This window comes from Tachysurus fulvidraco, chromosome 20 (assembly GCF_022655615.1).
Source record: "Tachysurus fulvidraco isolate hzauxx_2018 chromosome 20, HZAU_PFXX_2.0, whole genome shotgun sequence".
NCBI classification, from domain to species: Eukaryota; Metazoa; Chordata; class Actinopteri; order Siluriformes; family Bagridae; genus Tachysurus; species Tachysurus fulvidraco.
Window position 1 is genome coordinate 7330347 of NC_062537.1, and position 27762 is coordinate 7358108.

General features: G+C 39.4%; 1 protein-coding gene across 2 annotated transcripts; it reads left to right on the forward strand.

The window, feature by feature from the left end:
• The first annotated feature begins 3339 nt into the window (after positions 1-3339).
• On the forward strand, positions 3340-27679 carry smyd4 (SET and MYND domain containing 4). Of its 2 annotated transcripts, XM_047804918.1 has the most exons (10): positions 3341-3613; positions 11229-11373; positions 15130-15219; positions 15789-16800; positions 21016-21246; positions 24590-24759; positions 25639-25774; positions 26400-26516; positions 26692-26815; positions 27209-27679. In XM_047804918.1, exons 1-10 carry the CDS (start codon positions 3480-3482, stop codon positions 27336-27338), a joined length of 2289 nt encoding a protein of 762 aa, XP_047660874.1. In that variant the 5' UTR covers positions 3341-3479; the 3' UTR covers positions 27339-27679. The 2 variants fall into 2 exon arrangements, with proteins under 2 accessions (XP_047660875.1, XP_047660874.1); XM_047804919.1 differs by lacking the exon at positions 21016-21246 and having other exon boundaries at positions 3340-3613.
• Positions 27680-27762: the final 83 nt, after the last annotated feature.

The window sequence follows — 27762 nt, forward strand, 5'->3', positions numbered from 1 at the left end:
CGTAACCTAAAGATAACGAGGAGTTAATGATATTAAGAAGAGGCTCACCAGCTTTATGTAACACTTCTTTCAGTAGTTTAGTTGGGATGGGGTCTAGTGAACATGTTGTTGATTTAGCTGTAGTAATAAGTTTATCTAACTCTTCCTGTCCTGTACTTGTAAAGCTGTGCAAAGCCTTAGGTGAGATTGTGTCACTGGTTGCTCTCATATGTTGAGCGTCACCTATTTTATTCCTGATACTTTCGATTTTATCAGTGAAGAATCTCATAAAGTCCTCACTACTGAAATGTGATGGAATAGTGTGTTCAGATTTCTGATTTTTTTGTTAAACTAGCCACTGTGCTAAATAAAAACCTGGGATTGTTCTGGTTATTTTCTATGAGTTTGCTCAGGTGCTCAGCTCTGGCAGCTTTTAGAGCCTGTCTGTAGCTGGACATACTGTCCTTATACGCAATTCTAAACACCTCTAATTTAGTTTTTCTCCATTTCCGTTCGAGGTTACGGGTCTCCCTCTTGAGGGTGTGAGTATGACTATTATACCATGGTGCAAGTGTTTTATCTCTAACCTTCTGTAATCTGACTGGGGCAACAGTGTCTAATGTGCTAGTGAATATAGCGTCTATGCTGTTAGTCATTGCATCTAGGTCGTTTGAGTTTGAGGGTACATTAAGAAGTCCAGACAGATCAGGCAGGTTATTTGTGAATCTGTCTTTGGTGGTCGAAATAATGGTTCTACCGAGTCGATAACGTGGTGAGACACAGTTAGTCTGTTCTATAGGTAGTGTGTACATTATGAGGTAATGGTCTGTGATGTCATCACTTTGAGGTATGATATCTATATCAGTGACTTCTATTCTGTGTGATATTATTAAATCTAGTGTGTGGTTACGTCGATGAGTTGCACTAGTGATGTTTTGTTTGAGCCCAAGTGAGTTTAGTAAGTCCATAAATGTGTGTCCTAAAGCTTCGTTTGTGTCGTCAACATGAATGTTAAAGTCTCCTACAATTAATGCTTTGTCAAAGTTAACTAATAGGTCTGAGAGAAAATCTGTGAATTCTCTAAGAAAAACTGTGTAGGGCCCTGGGGGTCTGTACACGGTCGCTAGAGCAAGAGACATCAGGGATTTCTTCGTGTGCACGTGCGATAGTGTAACATTAAGGACGAGCACTTCAAAAGAACTAAATCTATGCTGTGTTCTCTGGGTAACAGTGAGGTAATCACTAAGGATAGTGGCGACACCACCTCCACGACCAGTCAGACGAGGTTCGTGCTTATAGATATATCCTGATGGTGTAGACTCGTTTAGACTGATGTATTCATTTGGTTTAATCCACGTTTCGGTGAGGCAGAGTGCAGTAAGGCTATTATCTAAGATCATTTCATTTACAATAAGTGCTTTGGGTGCAAGAGATCTAATGTTCAGAAGTCCAAACCTTAAGAACTGTTTTTGTTTGTTACTTTGGCATTTTTCTGGTCTAATTACAGTAAGATTATTTCGAGAACTTCTCGTGTATTTACTTTTGGATCTCACTGCTCGGGGAACAGACACAGTTTCTATAGGGTGAGCTATGTGTGCATTTTCTGTGTCAATGTGCTGAGGTGAAGGATGGCTATTAAGATTTAAATTTAAAGAGTAGTTTACCAGTCAGAAGGTGTTCAGCGCCCTGGAGATGTGGTCCGATAATTTTGCTTGTTTTGGGGGCGGGGCTACACGTGACGTCACATGACGTGACCAGAATACCCGTGGGGCAGTTTCCCTCAATGTGCTGAGTGTTTTGATATGTCACATGTCCATGTTGTGCAAATTTTTAATTTTGCTTGTTTTGGGGGCGGGGCTACATGTGACGTCACGTGACGTGACCAGAATACTCGTGGGGCAGTTCCCCTCAATGTGCTGAGTGTTTTGATATGTCACATGTCCATGTTGTGCAAATTTTGTGCTGGCTTCCTCAAACCAGGACCTTCAGCGTGCACTGGGACGGTTTGGAGCCGATTGTGAAGTGGCGGGGATGAGAATCAGCACCTCCAAGTCCGACGCCATGGTTCTCAGTCGGAAAAGGGTGGCTTGCCCCCTTCAGGTTTTTGGAGAGCTCCTGCCTCAAGTGGAGGAGTTTAAGTATCTTGGGGTCTCGTTTACAAGTGAGGGAAGGTTGGAGCGGGAGATCGACAGGCGGATTGGTGTATCTTCTGCAGTGATGCGGTCGATATACCGATCTGTTGTGGTGAAGAAAGAGCTGAGCCACAAGGCGAAGCTCTCTATTTACCGGTCGATATACGTTCCTACTCACCTATGGTCATGAGCTTTGGGTCATGACCGAAAGGATGAGATCCAGGATACAGGCGGCCGAAATGAGTTTCGTCCGCAGGGTGGCTGGGTGCTCCCTTAGAGATAGGGTGAGGAGCTCGGTCACTCGGGAGGAGCTCAGAGTAGAGCCGCTCTTCCTCCACATCGAGAGGAGTCAGCTGAGGTGGCTCGGGCATCTGTTTCGGATGCCTCCTGGCCGCCTCCCTGGGGAGGTGTTCCGGGCATGTCCAACCGGGAGGAGGCCCCGGGGAAGACCTAGGACACGCTGGAGGGACTATGTCTCTCGGCTGGCCTGGGAACGCCTCGGTATTCCCCCGGAAGAGCTGGAGGAAGTGTCTGGGGAGAGGGAAGTCTGGGCATCCCTGCTTAGACTGCTGCCCCCACGACCCGGCCCCGGATAAGCAGTAGAAGAAGAAGAAGAAGAAGAAGAAGAAGAAGAAGAAGAAGAAGAAGAAGAAGAAGAAGAAGAAGAAGATAATAAGTATGCAGAATAACAATAATGATGCTTTGCAAGCAGCATTAATAATAATAATAATAATAATAATAATAATAATAATAATAATAATAATAATAATAATAAGTATGCAGAATAACAATAATGATGCTTTGCAAGCACCATTAATAAGTATGCAGAATAACAATAATGATGCTTTGCGAGCACCACTAATTATATATATCTAAATGTGAACAAGTCTGAGGTGACTGAGGTGACTTTGGAAACGAAATAACTCACTGGAATGGTAAAGGAAGAATCCTTGAGAGGAACCAGACTCAAAGGGGAACCTCATCCTCATAAGGGTGACACTGGTGTGATTATAAATATACAGTCTGATAAATGTTGTATTGATGAGGAGATTGTTGTCCTCAAAGACCACATGGAGTTTCATCTCCTCTTAGTATAGCAGAGTCTAACTGAAACTCGTAGATGCCTCAGGATCTTCACAGAGTGCTTCATTTCAGTGGAGGGACAATCGGAGCGAATCTCTTCACACTCCAGCACAGGAGGTGGCGGTATGGAATTAAAGCAGCTCTCAATTACACCTTCAAGAAGAAGTGTTTCTCGGCCGAGATATCGAATGGACGATTCCAACGGATATCGTTGTTACAAGAAAAGCACATTTCTCCAGCGAAGTAGAAGTTTCTACAACATTTTTTTAATCATCTGAAGTGGTAATGGATCTCCCGTGTCCGGGGTGGATAAAACATGTTGAGCAGAAATGGACTCGGCTTGAATCCACGACAACAGAGCGCTTTTCTTCCTGCACTGACATAGACGAGCTTTTCCACTTTGGACAGTCACAACTACAGTTAGTACATTTTATTAACAATATGTGTTCATCTATGACATGTTATGATTTTAAAAGGTATGTTTAAATTTCACAGTGATCGTATCATGCGCTGTTTTGAGGAGGTAGTCGTTAGACTTTATCCCGCTAGGCTGTTGTTAACGCTAGTCGCTGTTGCTAAGCTACTCGCTTTTGCCCGTTGTTATTATAGTGCAATTTCAGTCCAGAATGAGAGTTAAAACGAATAAAGTAAACGTTTAAAATGAACAGTGCAAATAGCCACTCAGACTGCGGTTAAGCTGGACGCACTTTCTGAAAGCACGATTAAACTAGCCTCGTGTCCTTTTGACTTTACCCGCTAGGGATCGCCACAGCGAATCATTTGTTTCCACCTAACTCTATACTCGGCATCCTCTACTCTCGCAACAGTTAACTTCATGTCCTCTTTCAGCACATCCATATATCTCCTTTTTGGCCTTCCTCGTGACCTCTTACCTGGCAGCCTCATCTTCAACATCCTTCTACCAATATAACCATCTGCCTCCTCTGCACATTTCATAGGTTCCTGTCTGACTTCATCTGTCAACCTGTCCGTCACCATTGTAAACAAGAACCACCTCCACCTTGAACTGATGTATAGCACATCTCACTGCTGTCATACTCCTCTCATACATATCCTGAACTACTCTGACGTACCTCTCTGCCTGTCCTGACATCCTCATACAGTACCATAGCTCCTCTCTCTGCACCCTGTCATACGCTTTCTCTAAATACACAAAGACGCAGCTTCTTCTGACCATCTCTGTACTTCTCCATTAATATTCTCATTAACATTAACATCAAAAATCACATCGTTAGTGCACTTTCTGAGCATGAAGCCATACTGCTGGTCACAGATATCTATTTCCTTTCTTAGCCTAGCTTCCACTACTTTTTCCCATAGCTTCATTGTGTGGATCATCAAGTTTATACCTCTGTAGTTGCTACAAATCTGCACATCACCTTGTTCTTAAACATCTGCACTAGAACACTTCTCCTCCATTCCTCATGCATCTTTTAACTTCTAAAATCTTGTTGAACAGTAAATAGAAACTCCATTGCTGTCTCTCCTAGGCACTTCCACACCTCCACAGGTATGTCATCTGGACCAATAGACTTTCCACTCCAGAGCCTTTTTCACCTCATCCTTTTTAATCTTTGCTATTTCTTGCTCTACAATATTCACCTCTTCTAACCTGTCATTTTCCTCATTCATCAGCTCCTCTAAATATTCCTTCCATCTTCTCTGCACACTCTCCTTGCCTGTTAACACCTTGCCATCTTTATCTTCAATCACCGTTATCTGTTGCACATCCTTGCCATCTCTATCTCTCTGTCTTGCTAAACTGTACAAGTCCTTCTCACCTTCCATTGTGTTTAACCTGGCATACAACTCATCGTATTCTTATTGTTTCGGCTTTTGCCACGTCCCTCTTCACTCTGCGTTGCGATTTCTTGCTAATCCTGTTTATTTTCTTCTGTCCTTTCTATGTCCCACTACTTTGTAGCTTGCATCCTCCTCTGAATGCTGTCCTGTACTTCCTCGTTCCACCACCATATTTCCTTATCTTCTTTTCTCCTTCCATATGGCACATCTAGCACCCTCCTACCTTTCTCCCTGATCACTTCTGCTGTAGTTCCCCAATCATCTGGAAGCTCTTCCTGACCAACTAATGCTTGTCTCTGCTTCTGTCTGAATTCCTCACAATTTTCTTCCTTTTCCAACTTTAATTCTTTGGTCTTCTTTGCTATCTTTCCTCTCCTCTTCTTCCTGACCACCAGAGACATCTTACACATCACCATCTAATGCTGTTTGGCTACACTCTCTGTTACCACCACTTTGCAGTCCTATGTGTTCATAAAATAAATACTTTCCTGCTCAAGTCCTCCTGAGTCAATTTGACGCGGCCACATTTAGTGGGGCAATAGGTCACACTTTTGCCCTTTTCAGAGCAATGAACATACATACAGACACAAAAATGCACACATAAAATGTCCACTAACACATGCATCCAAAACACACACACACATGCACACACACACTTTTTATTTTATTTTATTTAACTTAAAAATATTAACACTGAATAAAACAAGTAAAAATTAATTAACACACTCCTCATGTCTCATACACACTCCTCTGCTAGGCAAAGGCATATCAAAAGTGTGAAATATTTACAAATGTGTATGTGTGTGTGTGTGGTGTGTGTGTTTTGGGTGCGTGTGTTAGTGGACATTTTGTGTGTGCATTTTTGTGTCTGTATGTATGTGACCTATTGCCCCACTAAATGTGGCCGAGTCAAATTGACTTGCAAAGTTCATAATTTGGAACAATCCTGGTAAATTTCAGGCAAATATGTGGAAGGAAACCCAAGTTATGACACATTAAACTTTCCAGATGAGTCAAATAGACCCCAGGTCTGCACAAGGTTTATATAAATATCATATTTACTATGGCAATGACAAACCTTAGCACACAATTTTTTTATATAAATAAAACAGACTATTTTGTATAGGTAGGCCTTGAAGGTTTCCGTCACACACACAGTTTTGGCCTGCCTTGGATCTGAGCTACTCTGAGTGAACAAATGCAAATGAGCCAGGCCTCACAGATGATGGGGGACTTTGCACAACAACAGCAGGGCTGAAGAACTGTGAAAATCTCAACAGGGGGGAATCACACCTCGGGACCCGCACCAGAAAATAAAAAAGCCAGTAAATCTAGTGTTAAAAGTGCCTCCTGGCACAATTATGCAGTGACTTTAAAGCAGGGGTGTCAAACTCAGGCCCGTGGGCCAAATTTGAATGTAATTATATTTGGCCCGCAAGATCATATCAAATGTGCATTACAGCTGGCTAGCTACATGCTCCGCTAATACTACAAATCCCAGAATGCCTTGCCACTGTATTGACGCGTAGTCACGAACAGCAAGAGCCCCTCATTCTCTGTTGACAGTCGTTAACAACTATGCTACAGTCACATCCGGCAAGTTAATTCCACCCTCCACTAAAATGGCCAAACGAAAGATGGACAATAGGAGCTTTCAGGACAGGTGGGAGGCAGATTATCTGTTCACCAATATAAAAGACAGACCTGTTTGTCTTGTGTGCTGAGCTAACGTGTCTGTAACGAAAGAATATAACATAAGAAGACAGTATGAAACAAAACATTATGAAACACTATGAAACAAAAGAGTGTAACAAACTGAGTTTGAATATATATATATTTATTTTTTTATGCACTTTTTCTAAATGCAAAAGTTGCATTTTCATTGAATGAAATTATTTTTGGTTGTTTGGTTTTGAAAAAGATCCACTTCAAAAAGGAACTTAAAATGATAGTGAGAGACACAATTTATTTTCTTTATTTAAATAAGAAATTACCACTACTGTGTCTATTTCACATTTAATTTCTTATATATTATATGTGTGTGTGTGTGTGTATGTATGTATACGTATATAATGTGTGTGTGTGTGTGTGTGTGTGTGTGTGTATATATATATATATATATATATATATATATAATGTATTATATATATATATATATATGTGTATATGTGTGTGTGTGTGTGTGTGTGTGTGTGTATATATATATATATATATATATATATATATATATATATATATATATATGATATATATATATATATATACACACACATACACACATGTATACATATATATATATACACACACACACACACACACATGTATACATATATATATATATATATATATATATATATATATATATATATATATGTATGTATACATGTGTGTGTATATAGATAGATACCATAGATTCATTGATGTTGAATTCTTTCGCAGCTGCTCTATTCCCATTTACAACCGCATAACTGATGATGGCTGCTGATCCGCCATTTCGGCGCCAGTGGTTTAAAAGAGGGTGGGGCGCATGCACACTTCGTGGAATCGATTCATCTTCCCTCGGATAGTAATGCCTGTGAACGTGATGACGTATTTTTGACAGTTGTTTCGCAGACCGTTTTCGTGTGTGAAAAAGAGGTGTTGTGAAAACAAGCGTTGTGTGTGTAAACTGTCAGTCGTACATTTTGGAGTTGTATTTGAACAAACACACAAAATCTCGTATCTGTAAACTGTCGTGGCCGTAGATTTTGGGATCCAACTCCGCAAAATTAAAATTTACACACAAATGCTTTGAATTACGTACGATTATTATTGACAGTGTTTTTATTCCATACGTAAGCATGTCTCTTCACTGGTGCCATTTTCGGGGGTCCTGAGACAAACAAATGTTGTCTCTTTCTTTTTCTGATTTTTATTGGCGGATGGCAAACCAACTTAAGGTGGTTTTACCACCACTCATTTACTGCTACCTACTGGACTGGAGTGTGGAGCACATAATGGTTAGGAAGAAACAAATGTTGTTTTGCAACATACCGGTAGTTATACTTGGGAGGTAAGTGTACGTACTATACGTATTACGTAATGTTCTCTGATTGGTTTATCGCTGCCAGCGTACGTAGTGTATGTATTACGTTCCTGTGTCAGCGGGAAATGGTCGGACAGTCAATCGAGCGGAGCGCTTACCAAAGTCGCACAACAACATTTTTACAGATTTTTAGAACTTAGTGCACACAAGGCCCACCGGATTATTAGGCGCACTTTAAAATTTAAGGCTCTTAGGTGCGCCTTATAGTGCGGAAAATACGGTATAATAAATTCCATAGTAAAAAAACTGCTTTCTGGATAAATTGTTATATATGTTGACTTTGTAGAGGTATAGCTTCTTAATTCTACTGTAAGATAATGAATTTTTTTGCTTGATACAATAAATACAAATTACTTACGATTAATTAGTATCTCTTAAATCTTTTGCCCTTATTCTTAAAATGAGAAGCGTTATAAAAATCTTTAGTCTTTAAACTGTGAATTGTTTGGTATTGTTTTATGTATTCATTTTATACAATCTTTTTGAAGTACATTCTTTTGCTGTTCTGTAGGAACTTATGGACACTCGCATTCCTCTTTCAGCTTTAGTCCTTCTAAGTACAGACCTGACAACCTTTACGCATTTTGTGTAGCAGATACGCATTTAGACATCAAAGTACGCTGCTACGATTTGTCACTTCAAAATACGCATTGTAAAAAAACATTGATGCCTTTGAGTTCGACTGTCTGTGCATTTGCGCACCAGTCAATGCGCCTATGGGTGTAACCGCAATGGGCAGCAACCTGGGAAAAAAATAATTCGACAAATCATAGCGCAAGTTTAAAACTCTTCATCGCTACAAGCGGAGAGCCGTCAAAACGAATGTGGTTTTCATCTCTCTCTGTCCGTCGTCATCTTCTTACAGTGACTGTTTTTTTTTACAAGTGAGGACTTAACGTTTTAAAGGTAAATGGCCAGAATTGTGAATTTCATCCATTTTAATAAGCCTGCCGAACCACAGGCGTCGTTAGACTCCTTTACTGGGGCATGTGCCAAGTGTCCGGTGTTGTGCCTCAAGTTTAAGTTTTACGCACAGATCAAGTTTTACTTTATTTACCAGTATTTATATAGGAAACGTAAGTCATGTCTGTAAACTCATTGCCGTCGTACTTTAATGGAAAAGACAAACCGGCGCAAGCACGCAGAAATCAATATGCGCGAGCGTCTGTATATCCCTTTTATAGCACGCAGTCATGCTATAACATGACGAAACTAATGTCATTTTTTAAATACCAATCGTATTCTGATTCGATTGTTACTGGCTCCTGTAGATCACATCTGATGGACATCAGATTTTTTTGTGAAAAGCTGGGAAATAGAAGCAGAAAGTAGAAATGATGAGGGAGGTATTATTATATGATCAGCCAGTCAAAACCATAGTGAAGTCTAGAGTCTTGCATTATTGCTGAGAAAATTAACACATGTATGTGTTGTCAGATATGAAGTTACTGTTTAGTTCATTAGATCTAATTTATGGCAATACATAAAGAGTTGTTAAAATAGTATGCAGATATTATAATCAAACGTTCATGCACATAACGTTATACTCTATTTCAGTAGCAGCCAAGTATTGTTATTCTATGATATATTTATCAGTACTGTAAAATGCAAATCTTCATACATGCCATTTGTGCCTTAAAACGTATTAATAATGTACAAAGTGTTTTCATGCAAATGCGCATGGAAACCTATTATGAAAAACATGAGAATGATGATGTGTGTGTTGTGTGTGCCTTGCAGTTAGTAATACACATGATGTCAGATGAGGATACTGACAGAGAGGGAGAGGGAAGCAAATCTAAAAAGAAGCGAGTATATGCCCCTCAGAAGTTCTTGACCGGTGTTGTGCCTCAAATTTAAGTTTTATGCACAGATCAAGTTTTACTTTATTTGCCAGTATTTATATAGGAAAATATAGTAAAAAGTGATGTGTGAGCTTATGATCACTACCCAGCAAATGTGCCTGACCTCGCGCTGCGTCGCTGCAGTAAGTTGCTACTCAAAAAATTTTTCCAAGGTTGGCAGGTCTGTAAGTATCTAAAAGCCGCCCCTCTACTGTATATATGCGGCTAGTTAAACTGTGCTTTCAGAAAGAGCGGCTGGCTGACTATATTAAAGCCTCCTAAAGTCAACCTGGGATCACAAAAACTACCTCGCAACATCAGAGTAACCATCTGGGATAACATACCACATCCTTAGCAAGTGTGCAGTGCTACCATAGGAACAACCTGGGATATCATTATAACCACCTTGGCTACTTTAGGGACTATGAAGCAACATATGGTACATAAACATCTGACTGAGGAAAAACTGCATTATGAGTATTTCAGTGACATGTGAATGATCCACCTATGCACAGAGAGTACCAATGGTTTTGAAGTATAATTTTGTGGGAAGGTGTACGTGATGCCAGGCAACCCATAACACAATAATATAGAATGTGGGAGTGAATATAAAAATTTGCTCCTTTAGACTCATTTTAGATTAGTGTGTATTCAGAAACACAAAATTACACAAAACACAAAATTTACTTTGGGACGATGAAACCAGAATGGCAAAAATGCTATCTTATCTCTGGGTTTTAGAAATATTTTTTGTAGCACTTTATTAATCCCAAAATAAGTGAAATCAGATTCTACTAACATAGAAATGTGGCATCAAAAACCTTAGCTGACTGAGGAGAATTGCTTTTGATGTATTTTAATGATGTCACATACATGAACCCCAGGATATGTGGTATCACAAAATTACCACAATATAGACATGTGATCTTCTTTATTTTGAATGTAGATTTGTGCATTTATTGAACTGACACTTTAAAAAACAACAACAACGACAACAAACAATTTTGAACAGTGTTTTAGGCTTATGGTATCTTAAGTCTATAACCTAGTGAACCAGAGTTAATGTATTAAGTGATAGAGAATTAAAAGCACTTTTGTACATTGCTCTGGATAAGGGTGTCTTCCAAATGCTGTAAATGTAATTGGTTCTGCGTATTTGCCATAGAAGTCCCAGTATATGACTTGTTAGTATACAAGCAATAACCATTCTTTTGATTAATTGATTTCTCTTAGTTAGTTGTGCATTATTTTTGTAGAGCATTATCATTTGCTGCTTTATAGGCCAGAGGATCTTGAAACATTGTCCAGAATATCTGCGAAGTATCCTGTGAAGAAATCGTCTGAATGTGCAGCCAGATTTAGGGAACAAGGGAATGTCTTCTTTAAAGAGAAGGACTACGCCTCTGCTGCCTTATGTTACACTCAGGTAAGGACTGATTTACGCTTCTCTGAAATTGTTTCTGTGAGAATTTCAGGGTGGAAGTGCTTTATACTCGCACATAATATGAGAGTGTACACTAGTGAGGATGGTTGCATGAAGCCCACCTATTCAGTTATTTGATTAATTTCTAATGATACATTTTATAATATTAAAGCTTTTATTTTAATGGGAGTAATCAATGTCTGGTCTCACAATTATTGGGGCACCAAATCTAATTTGAAGGCACCAGGCTAAGCTGTTCCTGAGATGTATTTCAGTAGCTCAAACAAAATAAAATCCGGTTTACTTCAGCGCCTGTTGATGTCCTGTTTATGTGATTGGTTTAATGTCACTATATGAATGTATTGCTGGTATATACTCTCACTTACAGTATTTTCCACACTATAAGGCGCACCTAAAAGCCTTACATTTTCTCAAAAATCGGCCGTGTGCCTAATAATCCGGTGTGCCTTATGCGTACCGAGTTCCAAAAATCTGTAAAAATATTGTGACTTTGGTAAGCGCTCCGCTCGATTGACTGTCGGACCATTTCCCGCTGACTCAGGGACGTAATACATACACTACGTACGCTGGCAGCGATCAACCCCTTACATTACTTAATATGTACAGTACGTACGCTTACCTTCGCCATGCCTCCGGTAGGTATACTACCGGTAGTTTGCAAAACAACATTTGTTTCTTCCTAACCATTATGCGCTCCACACTCCAGTCCAGTAGGTAGCAGTAAATGCACCTTAAGTTGGTTTTCCATCCGCCAATAAAAATCAGATGCTTACGAGGCACAATTCAAACTACAGGATATCAGTTACACGGTTGTAAATGGGAATAGAGCAGCTGCGATAGAATTCAACATCAATGAATCTATGGTTCGGAAGTGGAGGAAGCAAGAAAATGAACTGTGCCAAGTTAAGAAAACACAGTAGATGAGGACTTTGATGGATTTGTGGGAGAAGATTGATTGAAAAATAATGTGTGTATTGCTTCCGTTACCTTTTTTTGTGGACCGTATGTTTTAGCATGCGCCTTATAATACGGTGCGCCTTATGTATGGGTTAAGTACAGAAATAGACCCCGTAATTGAGACTGCGCCTTATAAACCGGTGCGCCTTATGGTGCGGAAAATACTGTAATTTTTGGAAACAGAAGCTTTACAAAATAGTCTGAGCTTCTTCGAGGCCCTTTATCGACAATGTTTGGTCAAAAATTGCTCTAAACCTGCTAATCATTTGACAGTAAATTAAAATTTTTTAATGATTTTTGAAACAGAAATACTTTATTTTAAAAATATTTGTTGCTCCTTCTCCTGCAGATTTTAGCATTAAAAAAGAGTTTAAATGTACTGACAGCTTGTATGTAACATACAAATTTAATTAAATATTCAATTCAGTTTATTTGTATTGCGCTTTTAACTATTCATTGTCGCAAAGCAGCTTTTCTGAAGTATCGAAACAGAAAAAAAAATCTGAATAAAAATAAATACATGCATATAAAGTTTTTAAAAAATATAAAAGTAATTTAAAAATAAAAATGTAAAATTTAAAATACTATATATCTCTAACATCTATCAATAATGAGCAAGGTGGAGGCTACTGTGGCAAGGCAAAACTCTCAGATGATATGAGGAAAAAACCTTGACAGGAACCAGGCTCAGAAGGGAACCCATAGTCATTTGGGTGACACTGGACAGTAAAATAAAGTTATTGTAAATAATTTCATTTCTACAGTTTATAATAGTGCAACCAAGAGCGTTCACCATGGACCCAACACTAATTCCTTCCTGCCAAAGTCCAACTGATTGCTAATGAAGACCAGAACATACAGCTGACAGATGCAACAATAGTTCAAAGAAGGCATGACAGTCTCCAGGCAAATGCAAGGCATATCTCAGTAGCTGTGTGTGATGGTTTTATGGACCTAAATAATAATTGTCTCTGGGTTACTTATTAGGGATAAATATAACTTTTAAACTTCAGAATATTTATTCATAATTGTTACAGTCCTGCAAAGCTGCTTTGTAACAATGTTTATTGTTAAGTGTTATAAAAAAAAAATTGACAGACTTGTATTCTGTAACCAACCAAATAATCTCAGATTAATTTGATATGCGGAATTTAGTGTCCCAGATATTTTACTGAAGTTTGCAACTGACGCAGCTTATCACTGTGTGTGTAGCATGCTCCACTAGCTACACTCACACACTTAGTCACACACACTTGCACACAGCTTTCACTGATAGTACAGAGGCACACAAATAAATATACTGGTGGTAAACAGACACAGGGAAGAATCAGCATGTGTTACCTAGATAGAGTATAATGCTCCTTGGTGATGTCCATTGTTGAATAAATGCAAGCAGGATTTGGAGACATAAAAGGGTGATTTAGGCATTACTTGCACATAGAACACTCCCTATGAAGAAACAAAGCAAACTCGGAGAGATGACATTCTCCCTAAAAATTTTGTTAGCCTGTTGTTTGTATTTTCTTAACCTTTTGTTTAAAATCTCTCATCCTTTTCCTTAAACTCACCGTTCTCTGAGCTTAAAATGTGCATTTGGTTAGCTTGTGGTTACCATATTGTTTTAATGGGCCTGATCCTCATTTACTTTTTATACTTTTTATTTTATTACACTGGGTAATAGGTTTAGTAGAAACTAGGGCTGGGCGATAAATCGATTTTATCGATTTACTCAAATGTGTAGTTTACGTCGACTTGTTTGAATGAAAATTGGTTTTCTCTTTAACATTTGCTGACGCTCCCCTCCGGGCTCCCGTAGTTTTGAATGGGCACAGCCCTCCCCTCGCACACTTGCCATAGAGATATGGGATGCACTTATTTTCAGGGAAATACACAAACAACATGGCAGCGAGCAGGGAAGAACTCGTTCCCAAGAAAGACACAGTGTCATCTGTCATATGGAATTGGTTCGGTTTTGCGGCGTCAGACGCAGAACAAACAACACCCCCGCTGCAAAGTGTGTTTAAAGTCTGTTGCTAGCAAAGGTAGCAGTATGACTAATTTACTGCAGCACCTTAAACAGAGGCATGCTGTCAAGTGGGAGAGATGTTGCACCCTGCAAAATGAAAAAGACCGCAGTGGCACAAGCACACCCGCCAAAAAACAACCTACCTTCTTAGAAACATTTACAAACTGATTGAATCAGAATCACAGAAGGGAAAGTCAAAACAAAATAATGTAAAAACTTGTTTTGAACAATTTCTTTGCAATCTGTAGATTGATTTTTCAGTAGGAGGGGGAAGGATTGTGTGCCTGTGTGCAGGATTGCAGCTACAACATCCAGGGTACCCATACCCATTGCTTGCCCACTGCCACAGAACTTGAGATGAAAGGGATAGTCTGGTGGATGGTTGACTAGTTGACTAGCGCAATGATCTTGATTGAAGACCATCTGAGACCTAGTCTGAGACCATCGGGATCTATTAGCAAGACAGTCTGGAGTTTTCTGGGGATGGAATCAAATGAAACATCTTTATGGCATCTTTGTCCTTGAGTAGCTCTTAAGTTTAAGGATACATTGACACAGTGCATTCATAACTTCATAATGTTAGTAATTTTAATGTAAGTGTAAACCACACATAAGGAAATTGTATTCACTTATGTCAACACTCAAATGCTCTTAAATCACCAATTTAGTACAGTATCTATGATTATATAGGCATCTTAAAAATGCTTAGGTCTGAATGCAATTAATGGAATGTCTGTATTTATTATTTTTCCCAGGGTGTGTGTCATGCTGAAAAGAATACAGAACAGGTGTCTTTATGCTATGCAAATCGTTCAGCTGCTTTGTTTCATCTTGGTCTCTACACTGTGAGCATCTTTTCCTTGTTTAGATAAGGCCATCCGTAAAAATATTTTGGTTTGTAGTAACAGTAAAAAAAAAAAAAGGGTCGGTAGGTAGGTCTATATTTTCTTTTCAAGTTTAAATGTAAAAAAAAAGTAAAATTTTGGTGATGGTGATTAAGTAGGTATGACTTTAAACAAATTAGCATATCATGACGTCACTGACTGGGTCTTCAGCCCGTGCCTTCGGCGCATCATTGCAAACCTTATTTTGATGCTGGGCACAGAACTTCGTGCCAAGTTAAAGCGGTGTCGAGCTGTTCTAATGAATTTTTTTAGATGTATTATTGTGCCCGAACCCGTATGGGGGGGGGGGGGGGGGGGATAATTATTAACGCAAATTTACAACCGGCAAGTTGGTCGGACTTGAAACAAAACAAAAAAAATTTAGTCGGTCCTAAAATGACAGGGTCAGTCAGATTATGGCAAAGAATATTTTTAAGGATGGCCTAAGTTTTAATTTTTTTCATAATTGTTCATATGTTGTTAAGCAATTTATGGATAAGTTAATATTTTTATGTGTTTTGTTTATATAGAAATGCCTAGAGGACATCCAGAGGGCCTTTGATGAAGGTTACCCATGTCAGCTGCAGAGCAAACTGGTGGACAGACGGGCACAGTGTACACGCCTGGTTAAAATACAGGAATATATGAAAGCATCTCCTTCTAACCATCAGAAACTACAAACAAATGACAAGGATAGTAATACCAGTATATCATCTGCTGTATCTGTTCACTTTACTCCTGAAAAGGGACGGCACCTGCTGGCCACTGAGAAAAAGACTACAGGGGAAGAAGTGATTGAAGATGAGGCCTTCAGCATTGTTGTTATACCTTTCAATGGGCAGGAAAAGAAGAGTGGCAAAGCCAATATAATTACATCAGGACCCCAACACTGCCATCACTGTTTGTGTGAAAATTTAAATGCTGTACCATGTCGGGGCTGTAGCTATGCCCAGTACTGCGGACAGAGCTGTGAAACAAAGGCATGGAATCAGTACCACTGCTGGGAGTGTTCAATTGGTTCCGAGCTACTGGTTTTTGGGGTGTTTGCACATTTGGCTCTAAGAGTGGCCTTAAAAGCAGGAATAAACGAAGTTCGGAGGGCAAGAGAGAGTTGTTTTAACTTGGTTAATGAAGTGCCGAAAGCAAACTTTGTCAGCAGTAAGGAGAATTCTGTAAATGACCAGCTTTGTACCACAGATGAAACATCTGAGAATTTGGGCTTGGTGTTAGAACTAAATGGATCTGAAACGTCTAAGTGCACTCAGAGTTCTAATCATTCAACCGGTTACCATGGAAAGTCATACCTGGGCATCTATAGTCTATTACCACAGGTAGGGAAACATAGCCCTAAACTGCGCTTCCTGTTATCTTTCACAGTGGCTGCACTTATTCAGAGACTTTCACTTGAAGCGCCACCAACCCATGATCAGGAAGGGAGTATTTGCTATGGGTCTGAGAAGAGACTGCTAGGAGCTACAGCTCTGAGACACATGATGCAACTAAGATGTAATGCACAGGCTGTGACTGCAATCAAAGGCAAAGGTGAGGCAATATTTCACAATATTACAATATTATTATTGTTCTTAGTTCCTAAATGATATTATGCACCGATCAGGCATAAAGTTAAGACCACTGAGAGATGAACATTTTGTCCTCAAGGTTGATTTGTTTCAAGTGAGTTTGATGAGCCAAGTTGTTATGGCTAGATGACTGGGTCAGAGCATCTTGAAAAGTGAAGCTCTTGTGGGGTATTCCAAGCCTGCAGTGGCCAGTATCCATCAAAAGTGGTTCAAGGAAGCAATAGTGGTGATCCAGCATCAGGGTCATGGGCAGCAAAGGCTCACTGATGCATGTGGGGAGCAAAGGCTGACCCATGTGGTCTGATCCAACAGATTAGCTACTGTAGCTCAAATTTAAAAAAAGTTAATGCCGGTTTTGATGAAAAGGTGTCAACATACAAAGTGCATTGTAGTCAAGGTGCCATTGCTGACCCCTGTTCACTACCATAAGTGCCAACAATGAGCAGGAGAGAATCAGAACTGGACCACAGTGCAATAGAAGAAGGTGGCATGGTCTGAAGAATTCTGATTTCTTTAACATCACTTGGATAGCCAGGTGTGTGTGCTTTGCTCACCTGGGGAACACATGGCAACAGGATGCATTATGGAAAGAAGGCAAGCCCGTGGAGGCAGTGTGATGCTTTTGGCAATGTTCTGCTGGGAAACCTTGGGTCCTGCCATCCATGTGGATGTTACTTCGACATGTACCATCTAAATAAGCATTGTTGCAGACCATGTACACCCTTTCATGGAAAGAGTATTCTCTGATGGCTTCAGCAGGATAATGCACCCTGCCACAAAGCAAAAATGGTGCAGGAATGGTTTGAGGAGCACAATAATTAGTTTGTGGGTTTTAATTGGCCTCCAGATTCCCCAGATCTCAATCCAATCAAGCGTCTTGGGATCACGGCTTGGGATGTGCTGAACAAACAAGTCCGATCCATGGAGGCTCCACCTCAGAACTTACAGGACCACCGAGGCAGTTTGAGTGCTGGTTTGGAGCCAGAGCCTAATTTAGAACCAGTTCTTTTTGTTTCGACCGCCAAAGCATCGGCTCTGAACCAGGAAAAGTGGTTCTTAAGTAGCACCAAAACGTTGCTGGTCTAGACTTAAGAACCGCTTGCGTTAGGGGATGTGGGTGGGTCTACTTTTAGCCCATTTGATAATGTACCTAAAGTTTACTAATGTTTAATACACTTTTACTTTACCGCAATATAATCACTTATCAGCACACATGATAGTAGGCAGATACATGCTAAGGCTAACTTTTTTCTGTGTTAATGATAAAATGATGTTATGTATTTTCTCGATTACAACCTCCTTTTATACAAATTACACGGAGCTGCACGTACACGTTGGATTCACCACATTTGGATGCTAATGTAGGTTCACAAAGCCATGAGAATTAACAGTAAAGCAACATCCGCCATTGTTGTTGTGTTTGTGTTTGCCGCTGCTGCGCTAACATTGCTGCGCTGGGTAACGAGAGACGTATACAGTGACGGTAGACTCGGCTCTGTGATGGCTGTCTAGCCGGTGGAAAGGCAAACCGGTTCTTAGAAAGTTCGCCAATGGAACCAACTTTGAACCAGCACTAGCTCTGAACCAGCACCCGGTTCTTTTTGGTGGAAAAGAGTCAATTAAGGATCTGCTGCTAACATTTTGGTGCCAGATACCACAGCTCACCTTGGGGGGTCTAGTGGAGTGCATGCCTTGATGGTTTGGACTGTTTTGGCACCAAAACAATATTAGGAAGGTAGTCATAATGTTATGCCTGATCGGTGTATTGCAATGGTATTCATTAATCTTTATCAGTGATTATATATTGATTACCTTGCCAATCATTATACAATTTTTATAGGAGCTCTGCAAAATTCTAATAGGGGTACACTAATGTTAGAGTAAAGGGTCAATGTTTAAGTAAACATTGTAAACAAAGTACATATTGACCCTTTACTCTAACATTAGTTTACCCCATAGGGAACACTTAAGCAAGGGAACACTTAAGCAACACATCCTAGATCTGAATGAATGAGAAAGTCTTATTAAATACTTTACATAGTTGAATGTGCTGACAACAAAATCACACAAAAATTATCAATGAAAATCAAATTTATTAACCCATGGAGGTTTGGATTTGGAGTCACACTCCAAATTGAAATGGAAAAACACACTACAGGCTGATTCAACTTTGATGTAATGTCCTTAAAACATATCAAAATGAGGCTAAGTAGTGTTTGTGGCCTCCCTACAATGCCTGGGCACTGCTGATGAGGTGGCGGATGGTCTCCTGAGGGATCTCCTCCCAGACCTGGACTAAAGCATTCGCCAACTCCTGGACAGCCTGTGGTGCAACGTGGCGTTGGTGGATTGAGCAAGACATGATGTGCCAGATGTGCTCAATTGGATTCAGGTCTGGGGAACGGGCGGGCCAGTTCATAGCATCAATGCCTTCGTCTTGCAGGAACTGCTGACACACTCCAGCCACATGAGGTCTAGCATTGTCTTGCATTACGAGGAACCCAGGGCCAACCGCACCGGCATATGGTCTCACAAGGGGTCTGAGGATCTCATCTTGGTACCTAATGGCAGTCAGGCTACCTCTGGTGAGCACATGGAGGGCTGTGTGGCCCTCCACAGAAATGCCACCCCACACCATTACTGACCCACTGCCAAACCGGTCATGCTGGAGGATGTTGCAGGCAGTAGAACATTCTCCATGGCCTCTCCAGACTCTGTCATGGCTGTCACATGTGCTCAGTGTGAACCTGCTTTCATCTGTGAACAGCACAGGGTGCTAGTGGCGAATTTGCCAAATGCCAAACGTCCTGCCTGGTGTTGGGCTGTAAGCACAACCCCCACCTTCATACCACCCTCATGGAGTCTGTTTCTGACCGTTTCAGCAGACACGTGCACATTTGTGGCCTGCTGGAGGTAATTTTGAAGGCCCCTGGCAGTAATCCTCCGGTCATTCCTTGCACAAAGGCGGTGGTAGCGGTCCTGCTGCTGGGTTGTTGCCCTCCAACGGCCTCCTCCACGTTTCCTGATGTACTGGCCTGTCTCCTGGTAGCGCCTCCATGCTCTGGACACTACGCTAACAGACACAGCAAACCTTCTTGCCACAGCTTGCATTGATGTGCCATCCTGGATGAGCTGCACTACCTGAGCCACTTGTGTGGGTTGTAGACTCTGTCTCATGCTACCACTAGAGTGAAAACATCAGCCAGAATGCATAGGAACTGAGAAGTAGGCTGTGGTCACCACCTGCAGAACCACTCCTTTATTGGGGGTGTCTCTTGTCTATAATTTCCACCTGTTGGCTATTCCATTTGCACAACAGCATGTGAAATTGATTGTCAATCAGTGTTGCTTCCTAAGTGGGCAGTTTGATTTCACAGAAGTGTGATTGACTTGGAGTTACATTGTGTTTAAGTGTTCCCTTTATTTATTTATTTTTGAGCAGTGTATATATGTATTATGTTTATTTTATTTATTATTGTAGTTTTTGATGGGGTTTAGGATTATAAGAGTGTGAAACACGTAGATAGAGACAGTGTGTCTCCCTTTTTTAGTCCACTGGAAGCACAAAATGTCTGGTATAAATGCCACCCATTCAATAGCACTCTTGATGTTTTTTGACTCTTTGTGAAGGGACAAAACTTGTAATAATGGAAGTTACACAAAGTTGTGATGGTGACAAAAAGTTTAGCATTCTCTTTCTTTGAAAGGTTATTGCTAGAATGAGCATAGTACTCTCACCAAAAAACATGGAGCTAAAATGTTTACTTAAACTTTCCAGCTCTGTGTATATATTGTGGATTTCAAAGCAGAACCTCTATGGATTGAACTTGTCCATCACCTTCAACAAATGCTTGATCTGATTGAAATCTGGGAAATTTGGAAGCCAAGTCAGTTTTTTTAACTCGGTCACTTTCCTCAAACCATTCCTTCCCATAATTCTGTCAACCTGTAGTGTATATTGATACCGTCTCTCCTCTAGTTAATCAATGCACACATGCTATCTACATGATGTAAAAGATAACATGCTCATGTGCTCATTGTAATTACTTTTGCAGACTGCATTCTTAGCATTCTATTCTATTAATTTTAATCCATTCACTTGAAATATGGACTCCTTTGAGTACCTGGTATATTTTAACATTACATTAATTCTGTGGGCCATTTTCTTCTCTTCTAGAGGATACCAGCCTACCAGTGCAATCCATTAAAGAATTCCGCATTGCCACTGCAATTTTCCCTGTCCTCAGTCTGCTTAACCACTCTTGTAAGCCTAACACGAGCATATCTTTTGGTGTGGGCCTCAGTTCATCTGGCTCTAGCAATCCAGTGCATTTTGCTTCAGGAGTTACAGTCACAGTTCGAGCATGCAGAGACATTTCTGCAGGCCAGGAGCTGTTGCACTGTTACGGTAAGATGTGGGAGCTTTCTGAATCTTTTTTATTGGTTGGTATTGGCTAACATATATATATATGTAGATATCATAGGGCAGGGCGATATGGCTGAAAACTGTATCACGATATCAGTGTTTCGATAATAATTGATATTTTTTATGACCCCTTTAAAATAAGAACCAGGAGAAAAATATTAAATTTAAACATTTTTATTTAAACTTAAACTTAACCTTCCTCTGATCATAATTCCCTCAGTTATTAAGACAGAATTGCAACAACCATGGAAAACTCAAATAATTAAAATGTAAACATAAATCTAAAGTCACAATGAACACTTAACAATTATCTCAACATTTAAGGTGCAAAATGAAAGAAAATGTAAGAAATGCTTAATAAAGTGTAATAAAATATTGCAAAGTGTTTATATTTAACATAGAGCTCAGGGATGCTTCTGGTCTGGACACCATTGCTTTAATGGCATATGGTATGTGTGTTTGTGTGTGTGTGTGTGTGTGTGTGTGTGTGTGTGTGTGTGTGTGTGTGTGTGTGTGTGTGTATGTGTGTGTGTGTTAGTGCTGCTTGTGCGGTGTTGCAGCTACAGATGTTGGTTGAATACGGCTGTGCTCCAAAGGGTGAAAACTTGCTTCGCAACCTCTGTTTTCTTCTGACGAAGAATAAAAAATATCAAATGTTTTATCGAACACATTTTTTATTGATATCGATCACATATCTATCGCGATACATATCGTTATCATTTTATCGCCCAGCCCCAAGATATTTAATTTTAAGATATTTTATTTAGATAATTATCATGGGAAATATCTTTAGTTGGTTGGTTAAAATATATTGTGACAGTGGATTGAGAAACTAAAGTTTCAATTTGAAGACAAAAATAATAACTGTCTGTACAAAACTCAATGTTTTATTTATAGTTGTGCTCAAAGGTTTGCATACCGTGGGAGAATCTACAAGATGTCTACCACTTTTTTTAAAGAAAACATGAGTGGGAAGGCAAAAGATTTAATTTTATTTCTTAAAGGAGTCAAGTTAATGTGTAAGGCATAACAGAATGGAACAATCATCATCAAACAAAACATAACAAAAATAAAATAAATACTCCCTGTTCAAAAGTTTGCATACCTTTATATTCTTAATATTGTTTATTGCCCCTTTAGCATCAATTATGGCATGCAGTCTTTTGTAATAATTGTGCATGAGGTCCTTAATTCTCGCAGGTTTTATAGCTACCAATTCTTCCTGTAAATTTTGGTTCCTGTATTTTTATTTCTTCCTGTATTTTGGTTGTCTTGCACAAACTGCACATTCGAGAGCTCCCTAAAGTGGCTCAATAATATTGAGGTCATTAGACTGTGATAGCTACTCCAGAACCTTCACCTTTTTCTGCCTTGCCTTGTGCTTCGAACCATTGTGATGTTGGAACATCAAAGAGCATCCCATGCGCAGCTTGGATTGTTATATAATTTAAATTTTCTGTCAGTATTGTCTGATAACCTGCTGCATTCATCTTGCCATCAATTTTTTTACTAACTTCCATGTGGCACTGGAGCACACACAGCCCCAAAACATAAGAGATCCAGAATCACCACCAGATGTTGACAGTGGGGATGGTGTATTTTTCACTGTAGGCCTTGTTGTCTCCTCTTCAAACATATATTTTATGGCTGTGGCTATAAAGTTCAGTTTTGGTCTCATCACTCCAAATGACACTCCAAATGCTCCAGAAACTGTTGATGCATGTCTAGGTTCTTTCTAGTGTACTGACGGTGGCATGGCATAGACACAGTAACGGCATTCTCCTGGCACCTCGACCATGCAGGTGCGGTCTGCAAAATGGAAGGGCACGATAAATGTCAATGAGCAAAGAGAAGAAACAAACAGGACAAAATTTCAATTGCAATCACATGCTCCTTTAAAGACTTTTAAAGCACACACACATTGAGTGAGAGAGAGACTTTTATATTCTGATTAATATATATATATGCTTAAAGCACTCGGTGTGAAACCATGCATGGACTTTAGGTCCAAGTTCCTGTCCATGTTTTTGCCTCTTAAATACCACAAGGTAAATATTGTTGTATGCGTTGCATACTATGCATTTAAAAAATAAAAGTTCATTTGAGTCAGGACAACTTTATCAAATGAGGATTTATTAGATGATATGCATACATGTTGGCGGTATGGTTCTGTTCTGGGCCATGCGTGGACAGAGCGGGGAGAGCAGCAACTAGAAAATAAAATGGACCTACCGTAAAACAGCAGAACCATTAATCATGCATAGTATTAAATATGCTCACCTACTTGTTTTGAAAAATAAATAAATAGAGAGAGAGAGAAGAAAAAAATGAATACATGATAAAGAATTCTAACGTAAACTGGTACACGCACAACGGGTTCCGGCTAGGTGGAGTCGGGGTTGGAGGAGGGAGTTTAAATCGCGGCAGCAGCAATGTGCTAGAAAGCGGTTCAATGAATGGGAATTTAAAGGGTCGGATAATATGGATGTCGTAACCGGATTGGTCCGCGTCATGAACAGCTGATTATCAGCTGATGCATGCTTGACGATGTGGAATGCCTGAAATAACACAATGCTTGATTTTTCTAAAAAAGGAAACCAATTAGTTGTTCATTTTAAGAGACCCGTCTTAATTTCTCTTGTATATTTATGTTGGCTTTGTAGAAGCCAACATTCTGATTTCCATTATAAGCCTATTATTATTATTATTATTATTATTATTATTATTATTAGACAAAAGTTTATTTAAAAAAATGCGGCATAGGGCTTTTGAGCCACATGCACCAAATTCGGATATGTCGTAGACCCTGGTCTGAAATTTGTTGCTTCTATTTTTCTAAGCGATCGGAATTCCGGCATTCCCGCTACGGAAGCTCAAAATGGCCTTCTTTCCCCATAGACTCCCATTATAAACTTTGGAGGTTTATAACACCGAGCTCAGACAGGTTCTTTAGGACCTTACTCCGGACGAAATTTTTATTCCGAGGTCCCGACGGAATTTTCGGTTTTCCCGTAGTCAATGATTGAACATCCGATAGACTTGAATGGGGAATTCTGAAAATTCCTCTAAGCTCTCACACACGCAGCATGCGCAGAGCTCAGGCACGGCTTCTCTCTCTGTGATCCATGCAGTATAATAAGTAGAATCCCATAATGACTGCAGTATTGACATGAAATGTCGAAACCCTCAGTAGCCACTTTTTGCCAAAAATATTTGATAGCTACAGCCCTCAATTGTTCCTTTATTGTTATCTCCACTCTTCATCTATGTAAATGTAAATCATGGCCAGATTGTCTGAAGCTGATTGCTTACTTCCCTCTGCCAGGTCCTCACTGTAGCAGGATGGATGTTGAAAAGCGCCAGCACCTGCTGCTGAGGCAGTACTTCTTCCACTGTAAATGTGAGGCTTGTGAGCTGGAGCTAGCTGATAAAAGCAGGAGATTACCATTAACCTTTAATGGTCTTAAATGTGAAAAATGTGGAAGCCTTCTTAAGGTAAAATAGCAAGTTCCACTGTTAAGCGTTAACATTCTGTACTATTGGAACAACAAGTTGTTATTATTATTATTATTATTATTATTATTATTATTATTATTATTGAAAATAATAATAATAATGATCATAATAATACCCTCAGACTTCAGATTTTTTGGAAGAAAATAATAAAAAAATAATGTTTATATTGAAAATTGGTACTCACTGGTCACTTTAATGGGAACATCAGTGCACCTGCTCATTTATACGGTTATCCAATCTCACCTTGTTGATAAGGCAACAGAATGATAAGACGTGATTGAGCTGACAGGAAGTTTATAGTAACTCAAATAAACACTCTTCACAAACCCACCAAACATTGAGGTGGATGGGCTACAACAGATCACATCAGGTTCCACACCTGTCAGACAAGATTAGAAATATGAGGGCAAAGACAGCTGAAGCCTTTAAAAAAAAAAAAAAAAAAAAAAAGCTCAAGCTTAAACTGTCCAGTTTCAATAAACTTGTACCCATGATTCCTCTTCTTGGATGTGTTCTTCACTTGTAGCCCAGATGGATTTTACGCTGAGATGATTTTCTTTTCACCTAGATTGTTTGAGTTGCTATGTCTTTCCTGACAGCTTGTACCAATCTATCAACAGATCTTATCAACAAGGCATTAATACCCACAGGAGAATCATAATCAGATCAGCAGTTTCTTAAATACTTAGACCAGCTCACCTGAAGTCACAGAGATCACATGTTTTATTCATATTGATCATTGATGTGACCTTTGATGTGTAAAAGTGTTCCAAATCAAGTGCAGATGAGAATATGTATATGCCTTGTGTGGATTTCAGATCATTTAAGGATCATTTAAGATTATACTTGTCTTTTCAGATGACCCTGGATGTTCATGTGTGTTCACGGTTGTCTTGTGATCACCAAATCTTAAATACAGAGTTGCAGAGAAGAATTCAAATGCTACAGCACCGCTTGGAGCAAGCATTAGAACTCATGGATAACCATGAAATAAGTGAGTCAGTGGGGGCACTATAGAATAAACCTTATTATTTTTTATCAGGGGGTCAACAGAACTGCATTTTTATGTTGGCTTGATATTGTGTTCTGCTGTTTAAGCTCATTAATGGTGCATGCATAGCACAGTCTGTGTTACGATCATGAATGAGAGCTTGAGAAGAGGTGTGCTATGACTTTTATAAGCAATCAGATGTTCGATGTTGAAACTGTGGACAAAAAATATCATGTTTGTGGAATGTAGAATTTAATCACAGGTGTCACCACTTGGACATCATTCAACTGAAATACACATATTCTGGATTGGAACGATTATGATTCAAACTCCATCTGTCAAATCTCTGTTTGCAAAACATGACACCCCTCTTCTCTTTCTCTTGCTCTGTCAATGTAGACTCACAATATTTTGTCTGTCATATATTTATGAGACTCACAGTTTTTGTCTGTCATCTATTTATTTTTCTTTCTTTCCTTCTTTCTTTCTTTCTTAAAAGAAACTTTCAGACAAAAAAGTTTAACTATGTATCTAGTTTATTTTGGGGTGATTGGGTGCATAAAAACATTGCATGCCTCAGTTTATATAAATACATATATTAATGTAGTGTTTATTTTTTCTGACTGAGATGGTGCCCTACCTATCTTGGAATACGCATCCAGTATGGCTGACAATATCTTAATGAAGACGCACCCTCTGCATGGTGAACTATCTGATGCAATGGCCCGAGCATATGCCACCATGGGTGAGAACAGCTTAAGGCATCTTTTACGGTTTTTTTTAATAAACTTTAGCATCTGGAGGGTTGCTCATTTAACAGGTACAGTGGCTTTTAGGTCTTGTGAAATAAAGTACTTTTAATAATGATGTACTGTAATCAATAAACACACAGGAATATCAAATTATTTTGTACTCTGCAGGGCTTTGGAGGCAGGCTGCAGTGCATTTAAAAAGTAGTACTGCTGCTATTTGTTCCATGTATGGGAAGGACAGTGTGGAGCTTGGAAGGCAGCAGTTTAAACTTGCCCAGCTGCATTTCAATGGGTAAGGCACGCGTAGATTTCTGTTTGTAGTTTGGATTAAATTCTAATTTAATGGCAAACTGTGGCTATAAATGAATTATACCTCTACAAAGGCATTTATTTTAAGCAGTTATCCCTTCTGGACACCTTGGGACTTTTTGTCCATAAGGGGGCTTCCCCAAATTTCTGGCCATATCTTTCTCTGTGTTTCAGCTAGAGGAATAGTTATCAGCCACAAACTACATGAAAGGGTAGTGTTTTTGATGTGTCCAAGGCTGTTAACTAAACTACATACAATGAATTTGCTAGAGTGAGGGCAATTCACAAAGTAATAGCAGAAGCCACTGGAACAGTCAGTGCTTTTTCCAAAAGGAGATATAATACATCGCATTAATAATTGCTTTCAATCTTACAGAGGAGATGGTCCATCTGCTCTTTCTGTGATACCTTTCGCGAGGCACATCCTCTCCCTCCACTGTGACCCTCTTTGTCAGGAGCTTCAGGAGCTTCAGGCTATGGAGACCTGTCTATGTGACACAATGTGATGTCCAATCCTGCCTCTGGTAGCATAACAGAATATTTAAGATGGTGAGAATTGATATTTTACTGTGAATATTTTGATTTTCAATCAGCTCTAATCAACGGACAAGACTGTTTTATCTGTATTATGTCACATTGCAAAGATATCATTCTTTTGGTTAACCAGTGATTCCATGTAGGACAGACAATGCAGTGGTCTCTTTAGAAAATGGGTCTATCAGGAGTGGTTGTGTTATTATTAAGTGGTACATAAGTTTAAATGTATCTTAATTAAAAAAAAGCCAACCAAGATGTTGTACAAATGGCATATGATTCAGTGTTTTTAATAAATACCATTTTCATCCAACCATCTTTCCTTTCTTTTGTCCTTCTTTTGTCCTTTTGTCCTTCTGCTTAGGCAGGAATGGAAAATATTTTATTATATTTTAT